Source organism: Solea senegalensis, linkage group LG16 (assembly GCF_019176455.1).
Source record: "Solea senegalensis isolate Sse05_10M linkage group LG16, IFAPA_SoseM_1, whole genome shotgun sequence".
Classification (NCBI taxonomy): Eukaryota; Metazoa; Chordata; class Actinopteri; order Pleuronectiformes; family Soleidae; genus Solea; species Solea senegalensis.
This window is the reverse complement of record NC_058036.1, coordinates 15298657-15319282: the sequence shown is the minus strand read 5'-3', so window position 1 is coordinate 15319282 and position 20626 is coordinate 15298657. Positions and strand designations below refer to the sequence as shown.

Below are 20626 nucleotides of genomic sequence, written 5' to 3'. Positions count from 1 at the left end.
TGAAATGGGACTCTGAAACCAATAATTGGATTGTGTTTCTATGATCCATGACTTTCCATTAAGGGTGGAGTCCATAATGAGTTAGAACAGTTGAAGAAGAGCTGAGGGGAAAGAGCCAAAAAAGGAAAGAATGTTTTGAATGTTTTAAATGTAAGATTAGGATGAAGTTTAACGGTGCTGGAGATTCCATGTGGCACCAGCAGGTTGACATTATTTGGGTTTAACTGAATGATTTTGATAGGTTTTAGGTTTGTACAGACATTCATGGTGCTCAAATAATAAAAACTTTTTTATCGCCTTTAGACGTTTATCACGTAAAAATAAGTCTTGACGTTCGTGGTTACCAGATGATAAATCACACTTCAGGATCTCCTTGTCTCACAGAGCCAGAATTTAATGTGACTACCTCTAGAACATAAGGACTATTACAGAAGTCATCAATCAGTTCACAAAGATGTTACACACAGTATGTATGTGTGTAGGTATGTAATTTTTGCTATACATCTTATTATATTCATGCCTTATTGGCATATCTAAGCAACCATAGGCTATCATAATGTTTTAATAATGTAGCTGAAAGTAATGAATTCACATGTGTAACCTGCCTTTCAGTGGCTTAAAACGTGTAATTTGGTGAAGACAGTTTAAAACCCATTTGGGGCTAATTTTGTATATGTTGGAAACCATTGGCTCTATAAATGTTGATTATTAGCATGTTAAAGCTGCAATTTAGTGTAAAGTTCCACATTCTTGGGTTGGCTAGCTTTTTAATGCTTCTACATTCACATGCTGCACATTAGCTTATTTTAAATTCACTCTTGCATTCACCAGGACACACTGGGGAATATCAGTTAAAACTATTTGTTTTGCTCTAGAAAAATGCTAATGTTGCTCAGAGTTTATAGTTCGCAAATGCATCCAAAAACGTAGCCCTCTTTTGGTGAAAGTAATGAATTCACAGTTTTATTCTGAAGGTTGCAATGAGAGAGAAAAAAAAGATATTCTGTTAGCCGGACTTATTAGCAAATGTTAGCAACCATAGGCTATAGTAATGTTCATAATGTTGCTGAAAGTGATGGATTCACACGTGTAACCTGCCTTTCAGTGGCATTGAAACGTGTCATTTGGTGAAAATAGCTAAAAACCTATTTGGGACAAATTTCGTTTACGTTGAAAATCATAGGCTATACATATGTTGATGTTTAGCACGCTAAAGCTACAATTTAGTGTAGTTAAATTCCACACTCTTGGAATGGCTAGCTTTTTAATACTTCTACATTCACATGCTACACGTTATCGTATTTTAAATTAAACTATTGAATTCACCAGGACACACTGGGGAAGTTCAGTTAAAACATTTTATTTTTTTGCACTAGAAAAATGCTCATGCTGCTAGAAAGTTTAAAGAAAACGTGATTGTGAAGACAAATGCAGATTCACAGCGTCACAGGGTTACAGCATGGAGGGTAAGTTACACTAACAATGACATTTAAATACTCGATTATATCCTCTCTTTTATCTCTTATATCTCTGCACCCCCCTGTCTGCAGTACCGCGGGCTCACCGGCAGAGGGGGACAAACCCAAAGCTGTCTGAATGAAGACTTGGTGAGTCATACACTGAGACCATCACGTACTAACCACAGCTCAAAACAAGGCCTGGTCTACCTCTCGACTGCAGTCCCTTCAGTAGAAGCAGGGATGGGTTCATTCCCTTTTACATTGATATTTCCCTTTTCCCTGAATGCAATGAAAAGATTTATTTAGACCTTATGATGCTGCTATATTCCTCGTTTATCGCCCATGTTATTAATACCATCTTTTCATCAATTGAATGTTGTATTGTTCTGTTATTATTGTCTGTATACAATGCTGTCTGTGTATTAGCCTTTACTGTGCATAATTGTTGCATTTAATCCCCGGTCCCTCTGTCCATGGTGCTGAAACACATTAAGGTCGCTGTCCTTGGTGCTGATCCTGGATCAAACAACCAGGGATTTGTCTCTTTTAAACCTCCGAAGCTGACTTTACTTCACTATAGTACGTATGTGTTTTAAAATCTCACAAACTTTCTCTCTAGATTTCACCCAAACTGGTAAATATATACATATATATGTATATATGTACATATGCATTATATTGAATTGTTAGAAAACTCACCATCTGTCACTCAAGATTCAACCAAACTGGTAAATATATCTGCCCTGGAGATCTTTTTCTTTTTTTACGGAAACTGCACATCTATTCTTTTATTGTCAACATAGAAAATTTCCACCAAACTGGTATATATAAAAAATCTTAAAATCTATAGGGAAGTTTCATGGAAACAGCACATGAATGCATTTTATTGTCAACAATAGGTGTGTTGAAGTGAGAGTCCACCAAACTGCTAAATATATCGGCTCTAGAGAAATCCAGCATTTGGATGAGGCTGAAATCGTTTGGAAGCTTTCATCATTTTTTACATCATTTTAATGTTCTTATGTTGATGTGTTTCATAAATCCCTCACTGTTTGTTGCATCCACGCATAACACTTGGATTTCTTTTTTAAGAGGAAGTCTGTTTTTAAATAGTTCATTTGTGCTGCTGCTGCTGCTGCTGCTGCCATCCATCCAACCCGCTATGACGTGTATGAACTGAAAGAAAACCAAGTGTGGAGAGAAAAGGGGAGAGAGGGCATAGCACCTCCCACGTCCTATCTGACAGAAAGAGAGAGGAAGAGCGAGAGAGAGAAGGAGAGAGGCAGAGTCTGCGGTGGTGGTGTTAGAAATCGGACGACATGAGCTCTACATGAACCGCGTGAAAATGCTTTAGGACGCGCGTTTGTCTTTCATCAGCCTCACACAAGGACGAGCCTGAAGCGGACCTTTATTCTTCACGAGCAGGTATGGAGATGCTGCTCAGCCTCACATCTTCTACACGGAGGTGGGACGTTGGTATTCAGTGGCGTAACCGCGGTGCTCCTGCCTGCCTGCCTGTCTGTCCCCCTGTCTCTCTGTCTGTCTGAGTGTTGTGCGCACTGATCGCAGCCAACACGGGACGACGTATCTCACCCACACACCCGACTGAATTTGTTAGCTTTGATTTTTAAAAGCTTGTCACGAAGCGCGTTGGTACCTGACAGCTTCACTGTGTTCTATGTATTGTTTGTATGTTTGCATGTAGCACAGCCATGTTGGTGATCAGGAGGAGGGAAGAGACGCGAGGGTGTCGGGATTATCCCATTGCTTTGAAGAGTACAGGGAGGAAGAGGTGGGGATGGATGGATGGATGATGGGGAGGATGGATGAATGGATGGATGTCGCGTTGCTGCGACTGCAAAATGATGGCACAGCTGTGAGATGGCGAACCTCCGGTATTTATGAATGGAGCGAGCAGAGCGGAGTAAAGGCTGCTCTGCTGTGTAATGGCGCTGTGCAACAATATGCGGACCCACGGCAAACCCACGGCTCTCCCGCTGCCACCCCATCCCTGGCCACAGCCGAGGCGGCGACGCGCGTCAACACCGGACTATACTCTAAAATAATGACGCGTGCGTGACGCATAAAGCCACATGTTAATCCTCCATCTGGATGTGTGCATGTTCATGTAGCTCTTCTCCTCCTCCTCCTCCTCCTCTTCATCACTGATGTGTTGTTTGTTCTCATGAGTGGAGAGGAATATGACGCGCAAAAGGAGTTGGAGTTATTTCGGCCTTACATATGTGTGTGTGACTCAACTTCCTGTATGCACTGAACACTGCCAGTCATGGGTGTGTGTGTGTGTGTGTGTGTGTTTTGCAGGGTTTGAAAGAGGAGAGAAGTGGATTTATGACTGTAAATCCTGTGATTAAGCTTGAAAAGCGTGTGACTGATGGGACATGTGGACTGTATTAAATCGTGCATGTGCCAGAGGAGGATGTGTGTGTGTGTGTGTGCGTGCGTGGGTGTGTTGATGTCTCAGCAGCCTGTCCGTCCATTTGTTTGTCCAGAGTGGACACGCTGCATTGTGCATCGCAGCACTTGAGTCTTGCTGAGGCAGAAATGAAAAGAAATGACTCAGTTCTTGGTAACAAGTGAAAAACACAACACAGGAAAGAGGAGCTGGTGATGGTGACGACAGTGGTGGTGGATGAGTGTGTGTGTGTGTGTGTGCGTGTGTGTGTGTTGCACTGAAGGCTCAGAGCCCATGTGAGACAAGTGAAGTCAGGATGTTTGAATGGTGAGAAAGACATGGAAGTCACACACGGTACATCTGCTCAGGTCTATCCACAGCTGCAGCTACATTTTGTAGCTTTATTGGATTTCATATATATATATATGTATGTATATATATATGAAATGGCTAGTGTTAAGTAGGTGTTGGGTATGATGTAGCTATATGTGCACCTATTGCTGTGTTACCCACGTTATTCATAGCAGTGGGGCCTGACAGCAATAATATTCTGGGTCTGATTCCTAGTTTGACCGGGTCTGTCCATGTGGCGTTTACATGGGTTTTCATGAGTATTTCAGCTTCCCTTCCACCGTCATAAGCCCTGCAGACTGAGGTTAGATTGTGTGGAGACTCTATGAATGGATGGATGGACCATTTAGTTGTATGGGTTAGGGTTAGGGTTAGTAATATGTAATATCAAGATTTATGATCACTGTAAAAAAAACAAACAAACACATAAAACAGTGAAAATCATGTGTGTCAATACCCTGCAAAATATGGAAAATGCAATTACATACACACACACACACACATAAGGTACAAAGGATTGTCATTAGCATAACAAATAACCTCAAAGTGAAGTTGGACCAGTTTCCTGTTTCGGGAATCCAAATAAAAGTCTAAAAGTAAGTCGATTTAATCAGGTTTAATTGTGTTGTGCTGTGAGTGAGAGGCTCGTGTATGTGCTGACCTTTGTTGGAACAAACTGTGTTTAATTGAATAATAAATCGTACTTTTTGGTGATACGACATCATATTAGACTTGAAAGGTCGTTGCAACACAGCCTCCCTTTGTCGCTTCACCCTGAAGTGTGATTTCAGGGTGGAGTTGCAAGTGAAATTAACATTTTTTTCTCAGAGATGCAAAAATTTAACCACTGTCTCCTCAGGATAAATAAGTGTGCTTTTCAGATGAGTATGGTCGTCTTCACTGTTGAGCACCTCAGGGTTATATATAGGTCTACTGAATAACCTCTGATTTAGCACTGTCCGTCCTTTATTGTAACTTTATGCCACCTTTTTTAAGGTGTTTTCAAGAAACTACAAGAAACAAAGTGGTTTGAGAGGAAAAACATGAAATAAATCATTTAAATTCTACCATGAGAGTGTCTAGAGCTGGATTATCTTGATGTCTTGTGCTTTTAATCATCTGTTTCCTTATCAGACCTGGAACAGCTGCTATTACAAAAAGGGAAGTAAGAAAAAAAAAAAAAAAGAAGCTCTGCCTGGTTGATCTTGTCTGTAGAAGCTGATGGAGTCAATCCAAAACTACCAACCCTGTCACCATCTGTCACTGCAGGCGTCCTCCTGCAACACAATCAACTGTTCTTCACTCAGGGCCTTCGCAGCTGCTGAGAATGAGCTTTCTCCAAAGAAATATATACATTTGAATAGAAATCAAGCGTTATACTAATAATTTGCTTTAATCTGGCCTTGTCCTGGTGTTATTAGCCACGTGTTTTTGCCAGCTTGTCAGGCTGAGGTATTAGCAAGGTCTTATGGCGAGGCCAGACGGAGCAACCCCAGGGTTCCCCAGGTCATGTTGTCACTCACACAACTAATGCACACTCAAAGACTTAATTACCAGGGTATCTTACATCCAGTCCTGTGTAAAAACTGCCGGCATAAAATCTGTGTTTGATTACAGACCAGGAATTAATAATCTCCCTGAAGAAACAGTGTTGTCATATTTTACTCTAATTGAAAATGTACGTTTGCTGTATCTGTTAATGTCTTTTTACACTTAAAGGAATACGTCACCCATTTGCATTAAGCTTTGTATTAATGGAATAGAGGTAGTATTTTTGGAAAGATCCCTGAGTCGAGAAATATCTTCATTCTTTTTTTTTTGTTACGTGCCCACCAGCGACACTTGGTCCGAGCCTTGAATCTAATTCTGCACTTTTTAGACCCACTCTTAGGGGGACGGGACCTCATTCCCAGAATGTAAACAGTGTCCGCCATCTTTGCTAACATGTTACGCTAACAGGACCAAGCGTCATTGGTGGGCACGTAACAAAGAAAAGGACAGTTTTTCCAAAAACCTAATTGCAAATCGGTGAAGTATTCCTTTAATTAGCCGTAAACAATAGATTTATTTCTTTGTCAGACTTGAGTCATGACTAGAGATTTCCAAACTAACTAAACCCAAAGCCTTTCACCACATGCGGGGTCTATAATGTTGCCTTGTTTGTAGGTTTTAACTGGATAATTACTGCTCGTTGTGTCCTCTGGTTGCTACTTTTCTAACGCCCGAAAATGTTGAAGTAGGGTTCTCGTACTAAGGCTCTAGACTTGTTTGTGCTCGTTCTATAATTGTCTCATATAGCACTTGAGACGTGTAACCTGTTGTTTCATGACAGTGCACCCGGGCCAAACTGTATCCTCGCTCTGCTGCTGCAATGGAGCTCAGTGCAGGTGCCGCTGACACACTCACACACACTAGATAAGAGCCGCGTTGTCAATAAGTCAGTCGAGTGAGGAGCTGTTTATTAATACATTGCATGAGAATTTACGTCTTTCACCGAGAGAGGCTTATCAACACGTGGTGAGATTTTTCACAAAAACGAGGTGTAAGTCGCTCCATTGATGCCCGCGTTAAGCTGAGGACGCTCGCGTCGTCGTCTCTTTCACACCTTTTTCTCACCACTTCTATTCTGGTGATGTGTAACAAAAGATGAAATATGACACTCTCGCCACACAGGAACTAGTCTGCAGCAACCGGTGCCAAACTACGGCTATTATTGTTTGGTTTTTACCTTTATTTCATTTTATGTCAGATAACGTTGTGAATGAAAAGGCCCAATTTTATCAACATTATGTCATTAACTGGATATTCTGCTTCATTACCTCATGACACGGGTCACTGTTTCTGTGTCCGAGTGTCGGACGCAGAGTCACGGGGACGTGCGTGGAGTATCACAGGACTCCGGCGTGTATCTATCAAGGGCGGCGTGCACTCGTCTTAAGTCCTGGGAATTGGGTCAATGCAGAGCAGGCCCGCAGCATGGAGGAGGTTAAGCTCGATGATTAGCCACTAAGCCCAGACCACAGTGCTGCAATCTCCCGTCCAGTCTAACACACAAACGCCGTGCACGTGCAGTCTAAGTGCAATCACGGTATAGATTGACACTGATGAGAGGCATTCACACACAGTCTCTCTCTCACACACACACAAACACACCTTCAGTCTCAGCAAGTGTATATATGAGAGTTTCTCATACATTTACACACATTTATTTTTTACTGAACTTCATATGGTACAAAGGAAACCGTGAGAATGACCTTTGACCTGCATTTTCATAGTGTTTATTTCCGTGATTTTTCTTGTCTTTACTTTCCCACACCATTATTACCTGCAGATATATAACAAGAAAACATGTTTTTTAATTGTACTATCTATTCTAGTGTACCATGAACATATCTTATCTGGCATTAAATAGTAAAAGGTTTTCATCCTGTGCATCATCACCCTCTGAGACACAGGCTCTCCGTTTGTGTGTTCAGTTCGCAGCAGAATGAACGTGCGAGACTAAATCAAACTTGTGTGAACTGAACGTGTGCAGTCCGCTCAGACCTTTATGAAAATAAAAAAAAATCCCCTCCTGTGGCCAAACGCACGTCCACACGGAGCCGGTGTGTGCACAGCAAACAGGAAATCTTCCGCCCCGATGTGCAGACCCAAACACACGAGTGCTCAATCACTATCTGACGGGCTGGCAGCTACTTGAGCAGCTTTCAGATATCGTGATTAGTGTGTGAACGCTTGCGTGCACAGCTGTGACCGGAGGAGAACAACACATTTTCTGTTGATCTTGTAAAACACTGATTGGCAAATAGCCGTGTGTCCAAAAGCATTCCAGCATCCACGGCTTGATTAAAAAAAAAACCTTTCTCCTCAAGATACCATGGGACTGCTTTGTGGGTGTCTATTTAATCACGCTCTTGATCTGTTGAATGGCATTATGTTTGATGTTGGTTAATGCACGTCCTTTGTTCCGCTGCATAAGTGGCCCTCTTGAGGGAAATTATGTGCATGTTTTCACTAAAGGTGACATTTCCTTGCTCCGCGCTGTGAAATAATCGAGAGGAGAAGGCCGTGTCGCGTCCGTTTTCTGACTGAGAGGAGAAGAAGAGACCTGTTTGGTCTGTGCCAAAGCTATCCACTAATGGAGTCTGGCTGCACTGCCACACATGCATTTATAGTGTACCATTAATTCATTAAGGGGCTGCAGTCTTCTCATTGCAAATGAATGAGGAAGGAGAATCGGAGAGATACGGCTTAGATTTGGGAGGAGAGACATTATTCTCGAAGGCCTAGTGTCAAGGACGAATGATGAAGAGGCGTACGTACAGTGAGTGAGTGTGTGTGTGTGTGTGCGCGCCTCCATGTGTCACTGTGAGGTTGCCACCTGCGTGTGCCGTTATAGCTGCTGACAGAGGGAGGGAGACGGCTAATTTTAGTCCAGGTGGAAGAAGGGAGGGGGCGGTGCAAGGTTCTGATGAGCAGCGTCGTTGTCACAGAGCTGAAATTTCCGTCTCAAAAAAACCAACAGGCACCAAGTGTGGGGAGAGAGAGACAGACTGACAGGGCCCAGGCAGACGAGCCCCATCGATCAAAACCACAGTGGCCTTAGTTTATTGATCAAACAGCATGGAGACCTGAGGAGCGAGAGAGCGGGAGACAAAGGGAGGAACAGCGAGAGCAGCCTCAGGGAGCAGGTCAAAGGAAAAATGTTTTCATGGTGCATAAATTAGGAGGAAAGACACCAGAGATATGCAGACAAAGAGAGGAGAGGGAGGGGAGAATTAGCATCAGTACAACTTTATTTTAAATGTTGTCATTATATTTTCTTATCTGTGTCCTTGCTGTTCTCCGTCAGAGTTTTAAAGTCATTAACAGAATATGAGCACATGGTCTAGTTGGTGAGCTATTTTTATGGTTTTTGGTTCACTGTTGTAATAACACTGTCCTCCCCAAACTGCTGAGATCTGCAGAGACACTGCTAAAAATACACCAGACGGGCTAAGAACCAGCGTGAGGATCCATTGCAGCTCACAGTTTCCTTCATGATTTAACTGTGACCTGTCTTCGTATTGCACTCACTTTTGTTTGAACATATGTTGTTGTTGGGTTTTTTTGTGTATGTTCCCAGATATCATCCATTAACAGTTCAAACCTGCTCTAATGTTTGGCTGCACAACAAGCATTGAATGACTAGTGATATAGAAAGTTGTATACCATGTGTTTTAAGTACATTTTTCACTTGTAGCTCCATTTTTGGACTCCTGCTGATATTAGTCTGGTTCATTCACTGAACTATTTTCATGGTTTGGTAAATGAATTAAAAAAAAAAGAAAAGAAAGCAGCTGCCTGTTGCTGTTGACATATCTTCATGTGAGAGGTCAGAGAAGTTATGGGTGATAAAAAATTAAAACAATAAGCTGAAAGTCACTTAAATACTCTGTAGAGCTGAGATGGACCACAGAAACTGGTGATAATTCTCTGCTAGCTGATTTCAAGAGTTAAAATTGTGACCATTAGATGTTTACTTATCTGTGAGGAGGAATGTCAGGTGAGATAAGGCCTGGATTTCAGCTGCTGTTTACCATGACTGTGTTATAACATATAGTATATACAGAGGCTAGAAGAATGTGCAACATAGAGTGTCTTATATCCTTTTTTTCAGCACAACCGAGGCAATCTGATGAAGCAAAAAGTCCTCGAAATGTTTAAAATCGGATTCAATTTGTGAAATTTGCGAAGTACGTCACAGTTCAAAGGTCAACTCTCTCGTTTTTATGAACAAAAAGAAAAGAAAAACAGTCTAATTTTGTGACTTGTGCACAATTGTTGCTACTTTATATCACGACTAAAATGATGATCATAACTTTGACTCAGCAACACATAACACATTTTTTTTTAAAGCCTGAATATGTGACTTATAAACACACACACACACACATTCAAGATGTCCATATAAGAAGTTGTATATTATTCCCATGGTAAATTCACAGAGGGTGCACCTGCGGCACAGATCCATGCCGTGTGAGCACTGTAAGGGTTAAAAGTCTCATGCCAGGATCCTCTGGTACCAGAAAGCCATGAAGTAACTTTTATGCTTCGTCAGTTGTTAGTTTCCAGTTTCTTGACGGCCCACCAGTATATGAGCACAACATTCAAACTGCAGGTGTGTGTTCAGCATTCTCTCCTACTGTATATCACGTAGACGTACACAGCTATAGATTGACTGTAAAACTCAAGAGGCACTCCCTGAATCCCCATTTATTCTAAACTCCTTGACTGATATTATCTCGAACCTGGCAATGCAATTACACAGGCCCCGGCATCAATAGTGGGTTCCAGCAGTGCAAGCATGACAGAAATCCACTTATTCCATCTGGTATTGATGTCAATTTACTGTTTCATTACAGAGGGAGCTTAGAGAGCAGCACATGATCACAGCTGAAGGAGCATCTTATTATGGGACCTTTAAAGCAAGTTTGGAACCACAACCGATGAATAATGCAGCAGAGATGTGACGCAGAATCGCGGCGCAGACACACGAGCACTCACAAAGACGGCAGTAGATCAGGTGTGAGGACGTAGCGCAGATGAATATGTATGAGCCGCAGCAGGTAAAACACAGAGGGAGTGAATGATGCTGACTCTGACTCGTAAAGTTATTGTTAGCTTCGTTTCTATTCCCATGATTCTGGGGTAACACCTAACCCTCAAAATGTCCGCCTGGACAGTGTTTCTACTTGTTTTAACCATGAAAGGGCCAGAAAATGTCCTGTAACTAAGTGCTTTTGCCCATTTTTCCAGAATAACTTCCCATATCTGGGAGTTATTTACATGAACATCAGATTTTGAGTGTTAAATTTGAAATGTGAACAGTACAAAACATAATTTTTTGAGTCTCTCAATGTTTCTTTGGCTCTCAATGTGCAGAAACAGGCCAAAAAATGGAAACTCTGTACAGGTGTTCTTCCCACTCGCTCCTCTCTTGCAACAAAGATGCTGATTCGCCGGCTTCCTGCAACAGCGCGAGTGAAATTATCGTGAAAAACCACGATACCTGACCGCTGCAGTGTCGTCAGCGATACGCACGATTTTAAAAGGTTAATTCACTTACCTTAACCCTGCGTTCATTTACTTACTGCAAGGGCACACGGGGACAGTGACACAAGCTTTTAAGATACAGCAGATACATAGCATCACTAGCGTCACTGAACAACTTGTTAATTTAAGTCTGATCTTAAAACCCATTTCATTGTTGTAGCTTTGTTTTGAATGTCCGGATTAAAGTGGAATGCTCCTTTAATCTTTAGCTTTTCAAAACGGCACCACAGAGAGCCACTGAGACCGTTCCCATCCGTAGTATTTCATCCATTACGTTACTGAATCCACTGTTAATATCAAATTATTATTGATTAGACCAGATTTAAAGCTTCACTGTGTAACTTCTGTCATTTTGCCCGTCACTTCCGCAAAAAAAAAGCTACCGTTGTTTATGCCACAGAGTAAGATCACCTCACGTGGTTTGATTTCCAAACAAATTTTTAAGTGTCACATGATTAAAAATGAAAAACAATAAAAGAAAAAAACCAAAACATGGCACTTAGCTTCGCTGCTAACACCTCATGACTGGATCACAAGTGAAGGGCAGTGAACTGAATCTTCTTCAGTTCATATTAATGATGTCTTTAAGAGTGTAGACACAATTTGATCTCATACAGTATTTCTGCATTACAGTATATATACTGTATACATATATATATACATATATATATATACCACCACATCTGTGAAGCTAACTGTGTCCACTGTCCACCCTTGAAGGTCCTAAGGACTCTGTGTCCTCCAGGGTTTGCTGCAGCTGCTTAGGTTGATTAATGAGGAAGCACTGGGATGCTTTGGGATGGTGGGGGTAGAAAATGAGAAAGTGTTTCTGTGTGAATGGTATTGATTAGGGAAATATCTGCATCAGGTGAAACACTTGGAGCCTCACCTAATCCATCCCGCTTCATTGGCGCTCTCTCGTCCCAAGGTTCTGCCGATACTTATCCTTCCTTTTCCCGATTTGACCTGCGTTCTTTTCTGCCCTTCACATCACAGGTGTAACACTGTCTTTAGCCTGAAGGGGGCAGAATGCCGGAACAGAGCAACGACTATCGCGTGGTGGTGTTCGGCGCAGGCGGAGTAGGGAAGAGCTCCCTGGTCTTGCGCTTCGTGAAGGGCACCTTCAGGGACACCTACATCCCCACCGTCGAGGACACCTACCGCCAGGTGATCAGCTGCGACAAGAGCGTGTGCACGCTGCAGATCACCGACACCACAGGGAGCCACCAGTTCCCGGCCATGCAGCGCCTGTCCATCTCTAAAGGCCACGCCTTCATCCTGGTCTACTCCATCACGAGCAAACAGTCGCTGGAGGAGCTCAAACCCATTTACCAACAGGTGAGGAGTGTGTGAGCGTCTGTGGGCGAGTTTAGAGAGGCAGGGTAATGGAATATTCCAGTATGTGTGTGTGTTTTTATAATTATTATTATATTATAATTGTTATGTTTTGTTATTTTTGTTATGTTACTTTAATGCCTCCTTTTCTTGAACTTAAACCCTTGATTTCCGCACCTTCATTGCCAAATTTGAGAGGGAATTTTGGATTTTCTTTTTGAAAAAGGCTTTAATACATTGTTGATTAGTCATTGAAAGAACACAGTAATAAAACTACCCATCTTTACTGTGTGTTTCCTTTTAGTAATGTGATGTATGAGGTTTAACAACTAGATTTGACAGAAAATGAGATACGAGGAGTTAGGAACCTGCAGATTTAAACTGGTTGACATCCACTCTGATGTTTGAAGTGATGTTGAAAATAACTGGAACTATTGCAGAAAGAGTTAAACAACATCTTTTCCTCCTCCTCTGCAGGTCCTGGCCATAAAGGGCAACGTGGAGGCCATCCCCATCATGCTCGTGGGCAACAAGAGCGACGAGACACAGCGGGAGGTGGAGACCAAGGACGGGGAGGCTCAGGCAAACCAGTGGAAATGCGCCTTTATGGAGACATCGGCCAAGACCAACCACAACGTTACCGAGCTCTTCCAGGAGCTCCTCAACCTGGACAAGAAGAGGAATATGAGTCTCAACATCGACGGCAAGCGCTCAGGAAAGCAGTCCCGTGCCGAGAGACTGAAGGGCAAATGCAGCGTGATGTAAAAATCCAGGAATGGGGAGGTGACGGCGGAGGAGATGGGTGAGGAAATACAGAAGAAAGGGGGAGGAAAAAAGAGGAGAGAGGAGAGGAAAATACAGACTCACTAAACACATAACTCAGAGCAAAAACGTCTGGAAGGCAACCGGGATCTCATCATCCACAACTTCTTCCATTTGACTGGTGCGTTCATTAAATACCGGACACACACACTCACACACACTCACACACACACACCGAAAATCCAGAAGAGAGTGTCACAGAAATGAGAATGCCCCGTGGAACGTCAGCCACCGTGGGGAAACGGTGTGGACTTTTGCATCATCCAAGTGCCACAAAACCTGGCTGAGGCTCTCGTCACAGACCTTGGACGGCAATAAAGACCACAGACGACAGACAGCACCCACGGACAAAGGCTGAAGGCTTTTGGTCTCCACAAAACATTCAGTGTCTCCTCTCACCTCTTTACACCCACTCACCCCTCCCTCCCGCTTCAGCTCACACCTAAATTCCCCCGCCGCTCCAAACAGCCCTCATCCTTTGCATAGCTCCTATTATAACAACTATATAGAAATGTGATGTATAAGTCATCTTGAGTTAGAAACCCTATTTTAAGAAACTGAAGTGTGGGCTTCATGCTAGGGAGGACAAGTACCGGAAAGGTCTGAGGCTGCTGGTGTAAACAACAACAACAACAGCAGCAGCAGCAGCAGCAGCAGCGAAAACCACGCGATCCACCGCAGAGCCACACTCGACGACTCTGGTGTATATAAACATGGGATATTTCACTGATTCCACAGAGTCCACACGTGCCCTACCCCAACTATTGTATCAGTCACATATGTTTTGATGTGGGCTTTGAAGCATAAGAGCTTAAGACATTTTTCATTCTCATTTTCTCAACATTTCTTATATTAATTTCCCCTTTTTTCCCTTTTTTTTTGTTTTCATTACATCAAAAATGTCCTCCGGGGTGGAGAAGCATGATACGACGCAGCAATGCTCTCAAGTCTCTCATCCCGTGTCGAATAATAACTCCGTTACGAAAGGACGCTGGACTCTCATCAGAACTCAAAACAGAAACAAAAAAGAAAAACACGTCTGCCTTCTGGACGATACACTTGGATAATCATTGCCAAGCTGAGGAAAGTGAACTGTGCTGATTTTCTGTTCTGTGTTTAAAAAAAAAAAAAAAGAATGTCACGTTGCTTTTTGGCACTTTTCATGTGAAGGTTTGTTTTTTGCCTTTTTTTGTTTCCCCTCCTTGCTTTTAATGTTCTTTAAATTCGCATTAAGTCTAATTTAACACCTTAAAGAAAAAAAGCACACGGAAAAAGAAGAGGATGGATGGGATGGATGTAAAAAAAAATAAATAATGCAGATTATTCAGTGTGAGGCGGAATCAGTAATTCTGTTTCCTCTGCGGATGCTTCAGTCACATGACACTGTCTCACTCTCTCACAGACACACACAGAGAAAGAGAGAGAGAGAGACCTAAAAGCATTCATGACACTTTCAAAATACAAAAAAACACACGTGATTACGTGGAGATAAATCAGGCTCACTCGGCCTAAATGTCCTTACATTGCACTTTATGTCATAAACACACACATACACTCTTAAATATATACATATATATATATATACACACATATACACATTTTATCTGCTGTGTTCTTGCCTATAAGTTATTTTCTCACCTGTTTCTCATGCAGAAGCTCTGAAAATTGTACACACTGTACACAGGACAGCCAAAAGCACAATACTTTTTTACTGACATATCTGTTTGTGTTTTGTTTGTGTGTGTGTGTGTTTCTTTCAGTTTTTTTGTTTGTTTTGTTTAATTTCTACTTCTACTTCTTGTGTTTTCTGCGACTCCATGTTTAAAACCTTTGACTCATCAGTCCTGAAGGCGGAGGAACAATCGCATCACGGTCATCAGTAGCTCTCGGTCTCGATTGTAAAACAAATCACGAGATGATCTTATTTGGTCACTTTTGGCACGGTGAGGTTTTGGATTCTGCTGAACGACAGGGTATCATCGCGGATCAGACACTTTGACAACAATTTGATGGATAATCTGCTAAAAAAAACACCAGATAAGGCCCCTTTTAACGTTTAACTGCGTTTGTTTTTCTCCGGGGGAAAAAGCAAAGAAAAGAAAAAGCACAGCAACTATCTGTCTATCTGCGTCTGTCTTTATGTGTGCAGCAGAATCAACAACTGGGCACTTTAGGGTGACATTTTACTTGAAGACTCGCTTGTTAAGCAGCATTGCATCATTTATAAGCACGGCATTAAATAAAAAAAATTTAAAAAAAGGCCCTCCATTAATTCCAACTATTTTACATGTGTGGTTAATGTAAATAAGCATACTGATAGTTTAAAGAGCTTCAAGTAAGATGTTGCCCGTGTAAAGATAACCTGTACCCGTCGTCTTTCGGGGGAATTATGTCCTTTGTAACCAGGAGATGTTACAGTAGGAGGTTCAATGTTATTATATACTGTAATATACAGCTTAATAATGGCCAATCATGATATATCGTCTTTGAAACAACCACTATTCAAATCTGTCGGTGGGATAATACTAGCAAAATGTGAATATGTATCTACAGGTTCCACTTCACGGCTGTTAACGTTTTTTTTTCTTCTTTTTCAAAGTTGTTTATCGGCGTGTTGTACTTTGCACTAATGTGAGGTTCTCTTAATTCAAAAACACTCTGCAATGTAAACATTACCCTTTACTTGTTAGACACCAGGGATGCTCATTCATACTCTCATATACATATATATATATATTTATTTATTTTTTAATCTCACCACTGGTTCACATTTCACAAACACATCTGGGTTCATGTGTAATCATCTGTCTCGGTGTGTTTTTGCCAGATTGAATGTGTGAGTGAAACCTGGCTGACGTGTCCGCCTGATGCACTGAAGCTAAAACACAAAAACAACAAAAAACAAAAAGCTGGCAGATAATGAGAACGAGGGCCACCCCTGCTCTGATCTGATGTGCAGCTACCGGCGGCAGCGGCGGCACACACGCTGCATAAATATCCGCTTGACACGTGTGACTGCTTCATGTAAATGCCAGATTGCGAGCGCATGTTTGTGCAATCTGTTGTTGTGCTGACGTCTACAGTCATTGTCCATGTACCTGTGTGGAATATGATACAGCAGCAGGGCAGAGGAGAGAGAGAGAGAGAGAGAGAGAGAAATCTAACAATGAGGCAGCATGGACAACAAGCTGGGGTAGTGAGGGGAAGGGAGAGCTGTGCCATTAATAGAAACAGTGTGATAGTGTGTGTCGTGCATCCGATGTGACCTGTGTGTGTTTTGCATGTGGCGCGAAGAGAAGTCGGCGCGTGCATGTGGTCCTGTCCTACCAACCCGGGGGGCCTGTCTCATCTTGTTTATCAATGAAGCAAATTCACTGCTGTGTGTGGGTGTTTGTGCGTGTGGGTGTGTAGGTGTGTTCGTGCGTGTGTGCGCGTACATGCTTTGCTTTGTGCGTACGTGGTGCGTTATGACGCGTCTGTCAGATATTTGAAGCATTTCCTGTGGACGATGCCTACACATTCTGCATGAGTCATCCAGCTCTCACACTTACACACACACACACACACACACACACGCACTGTACTGACAGACTGCATGTCTTCAGTTGCACACACTCCTCACACTTACATCCACACAGGCCTCATCACTGGCTGATTTCCTGCTCCGCTCTGTCGTACAGGCACGACTTGTCAACGCGCTGCTTCTCCATAAATGAACCTCCCCCTCACATTCGTCCCCCACTCCTTTGCGAGTCGTTGCACTTGAACAGGTTGAGGGGTCGTCACTGCTCACATCCGATTGTAGATAGTTGTAAATAGTGTTCAAAGGAGTTCATATTTCAGAGATGAGAGGAGAGGGGACGGTGCCTGCGTTTCTCACCGTCCATTTTAAACGTAACACAAAATGGACTTTAACGTCAAAGAGGAGCTTACGTGACGACTCGATGTCGAGTCCGTCCACTGTCATGAGGTCACTGGAATTTGTATCTGCAAGACAGGCAACTGATTTAAAACAGGAAATGACAGAAACCCAAAGTGCCCAATATTAGATGAACGGCTGAGATCGAGGCCGTAGAATGAATCATCGTGTGACTCAACGCTGAAAAAAAACCAACCAATAAATAATCAAAATTCATCCTTGTTTCTCTTTTGTTTGTTTTTTTTGCAAGTCATTTTTATTTAATTCCAGCAATTTCTGTTTCTAAATTTAGTTTTTTATTGTATTATTCATTTTCCCTTAATGGATTTGCCTTTTACTGTCTTTGTTAATCAGACACAAAAAGAACAAAGCGGCACAGAGAGTTTTTGGGGACTGACCGTCTGCTGAATCAGACCAAGTGGCAGCGAATTTACCGAACAGGCTCTTCTTGGATTGTCCTGGTCAAAGATTGAACTGTGAAATCACTTTGTCGTTAGGACGTTGGACATTCAGAATTGCTGGAATGAAATAAAAAAAAAAAAAGTCTGGTATTGCAAAAAAAAAGAAGAAGCAGGAGAAATGCATTCATTACGGCGATGTTGGAACGGCACCAGGCAGAGTTCACCTCCGTCACACGGGTCGTGTCGGTGCACAGCCTCCCACAGCAAAGGAAGTTAAATTGGTTCACGTGTGTTCTTCCATAGCAGGAACTGGGGGGGGGGTTACATGACCATGTGACGCTGAAACAAAGCGCAGAGTATAGAGTCCACCTTCACGTCCACCGACGACGGCACGTTACAATCCAGTCCTGGGATCTGAAGGAAGGAAAAAAAGAAAGTAAATAAGAAAAAAATGGCTCCCACTGACCACGTTAACCTCTCTGCATCTCATTGGCTCAGATCCTCACAGGGTGTTTTGACAGATGTGGGCGTGGCCATGTAAAGTGGGAGTATCTAGATATTTTTGGGGGGTACTGTAGTTTGGTACCATCCTGTCGCTCTGACTCTTCATCCCTGCATGGTCCCTCTTGGTGTTTCAGCCAGCATGAGAACAAGGACACAAACTGTGAATCATCTTTGTATTTCTTAAAATAAATTCCTCAGCAGCATTTACGGCTTCGGTTTTTGCAAACGGCTCATTTTCTTTTTCTTTTCTTTTTTCCCGCACTTGTTGTTTTTTGTTTTTTTATGTATATTACATAATTTATTTTTCTTTCCTTCTGTTGGAACTTTTTTTATTTCACTAATTATGATGTATAGATATTTATTCTAGCAATAGTCTTCCTATTAAGATATACTGTGCTGATGCATCCTCTGAATAACTGAAGTTATATATATATAATTATATATATGATAATTATATATATATATATGATGATAATAATCAAATCTGCAAAATGATTTTCCTAATAAAAATGTGAACTGACAAGTGTTTCCTCGTCTAATTTATTTGTCGTCTCTTGCTGAAAGTTCTTAGTTTATAACGTTATCAATCAATAGTGTTGGACTCATTTCTTGTTATATCTGCAAAGTAATGTACTTAAACTGTCAAATAACTTAAATAAACTCTGTATTAATCAGTATAAAGTAGCGTTAAAAGGGGCCAGTGTGTAGGAATGAGTGAGATCTAAATCTCTACAGAAACTACAGGAACACCCTCATCACCAACGTTAAAATACAGTGGTGTAAAAAGGCAGAGAGCAAAGTCAACTACAGACTTGTCACACTTATTCCTAATATGATCATTTGCTCTCTCCTCATCCTCCTCTTCCTCACATATACGTCAGACATTGGTTTAAATGGATAAAGATAGAGCGAGCGATAGAAACAGTATTTCTGATTTTCCTCCAAGTATCACTCGCGTGCCACTGGTGGCGCACGTACCCCAGGTTGAGAACCATGGAAAGTGCTTCAAATGGAGGAAGCACTTGTATGGTAAACAGTTTAGCTGCTGTAAGCCTCATCATTTTCTCTGTGACATGAGTTGGAGTCACCGTTTATCTGCTGCTCCTTTAAGAACCTCGCTGGATTCACTCAGCAACTACAGCAAACAAACAAAACACTGACACAGAGGAGGAGGAGGAGGAGGAGGAGGAGGAGGATGAGTTCACAGGCTCTTCCGCTCACTCCCACCTTTCCCTCTACCCACCCACATCTGCTCGGGGATGCTGTGCCCCCGTGCGGTTGCTATGGAGACGGACTGACGTTGACAACGGTTGCCGCATCAGAGTGGTGGTGTGACCCTGGTGGGGACTGAGATGCGTAACGACTGGCGGAGGTCTCCCGGGCGACTGCTGTGTGTCCGTGGAAAGCAAGCAAAGAAGAATAAATGAAAGTGTCGCCCCTGAAGACCAGTGTGGAAACCCTCATCCTCACACTCACACACGCATGCATAAGCACACATGTGCCTCTGGATACGTGGGGAAGTCTGAGCTGACGTCATTACACGTGCAACACTCCCAACGCCATTTTGGCAGGAAGCAGCGGCCGTTTAAATTCAGAGACACATTTAACCAGCAGCATATAGAGCACATTTTCAGTAGAAATATGCAAGAATTTCTGTTTTCTACCACTTTATCCTCCACTGGGGGAGCTGTGCCAATCCCAGCTGACAAAGGGGTGATAGGCGGGGTCACACCCTGGACAGTTAGAGACAAACAACCATTCAATCACACACCTATGATCAATTTAGAGTGTCCAATTTTGCCTAATCCCCATATTGCATGTTTTTGGACAGTGGGAGGAAGCCGGAGAACCCCGGAGAAAACCCACACTAAATAAAAAGAAATAATACCAAATGAAGAAATGTTGAGATACTTCTGGGTCAGGTGTCACTTCCTGTTACTGTCTATTTCCTGGTCACTGAGGTCACTTCCTGTTTTCCAGCATTACACCTGAGAGCCCAGAGAAACACTCATGCACACGGTCTAAACCTGAATGTGCAGAAAGAAAGAAAGAACTTTCACCAGTCAGCGGTGAGCTTTTGATTTTAAGTCCTGACTGTAACATGTCAGCCTGTTAGCTTTGTGTCTGTTAGCATGTCAGCGACTGTATGTTAGTCCATTACCTTTTTGATTGTTAGCATGTTAGCAATTTTATGTTGGTCCATTAGTGTTTTGTTCGTTAGCATTTATTTGTTAGCGTTTATATGTTAGCAATAACAAAGCTTTTGTTAATTAGCATGTTAGAATTTATGTTAGCCAATAGGCTTTTGTCGGTAAGCATTTATATG

General features: G+C 42.3%; 1 protein-coding gene across 1 annotated transcript; it reads left to right on the top strand.

Annotated features, from left to right (window-relative positions):
* Nucleotides 1-2691: 2691 nt before the first annotated feature.
* Nucleotides 2692-14799, top strand: diras1b (DIRAS family, GTP-binding RAS-like 1b). The gene is made up of 3 exons (XM_044047349.1): nt 2692-2885; nt 12316-12657; nt 13132-14799. The coding sequence occupies exons 2-3, from the start codon at nt 12349-12351 to the stop codon at nt 13417-13419; spliced, it is 597 nt and encodes a 198-aa protein (XP_043903284.1). The 5' UTR covers nt 2692-2885; nt 12316-12348; the 3' UTR covers nt 13420-14799.
* Nucleotides 14800-20626: the final 5827 nt, after the last annotated feature.

Excerpts from the sequence above, each read along its gene's own strand:
- diras1b (XM_044047349.1), top strand. The coding sequence starts at position 12,349 with ATGCCGGAACAGAGCAACGACTATCGCGTGGTGGTGTTCGGCGCAGGC. Across the intron at positions 12,658-13,131 it reads TCAAACCCATTTACCAACAG|GTCCTGGCCATAAAGGGCAA; the intron begins GTGAGGAGTGTG and ends CCTCCTCTGCAG.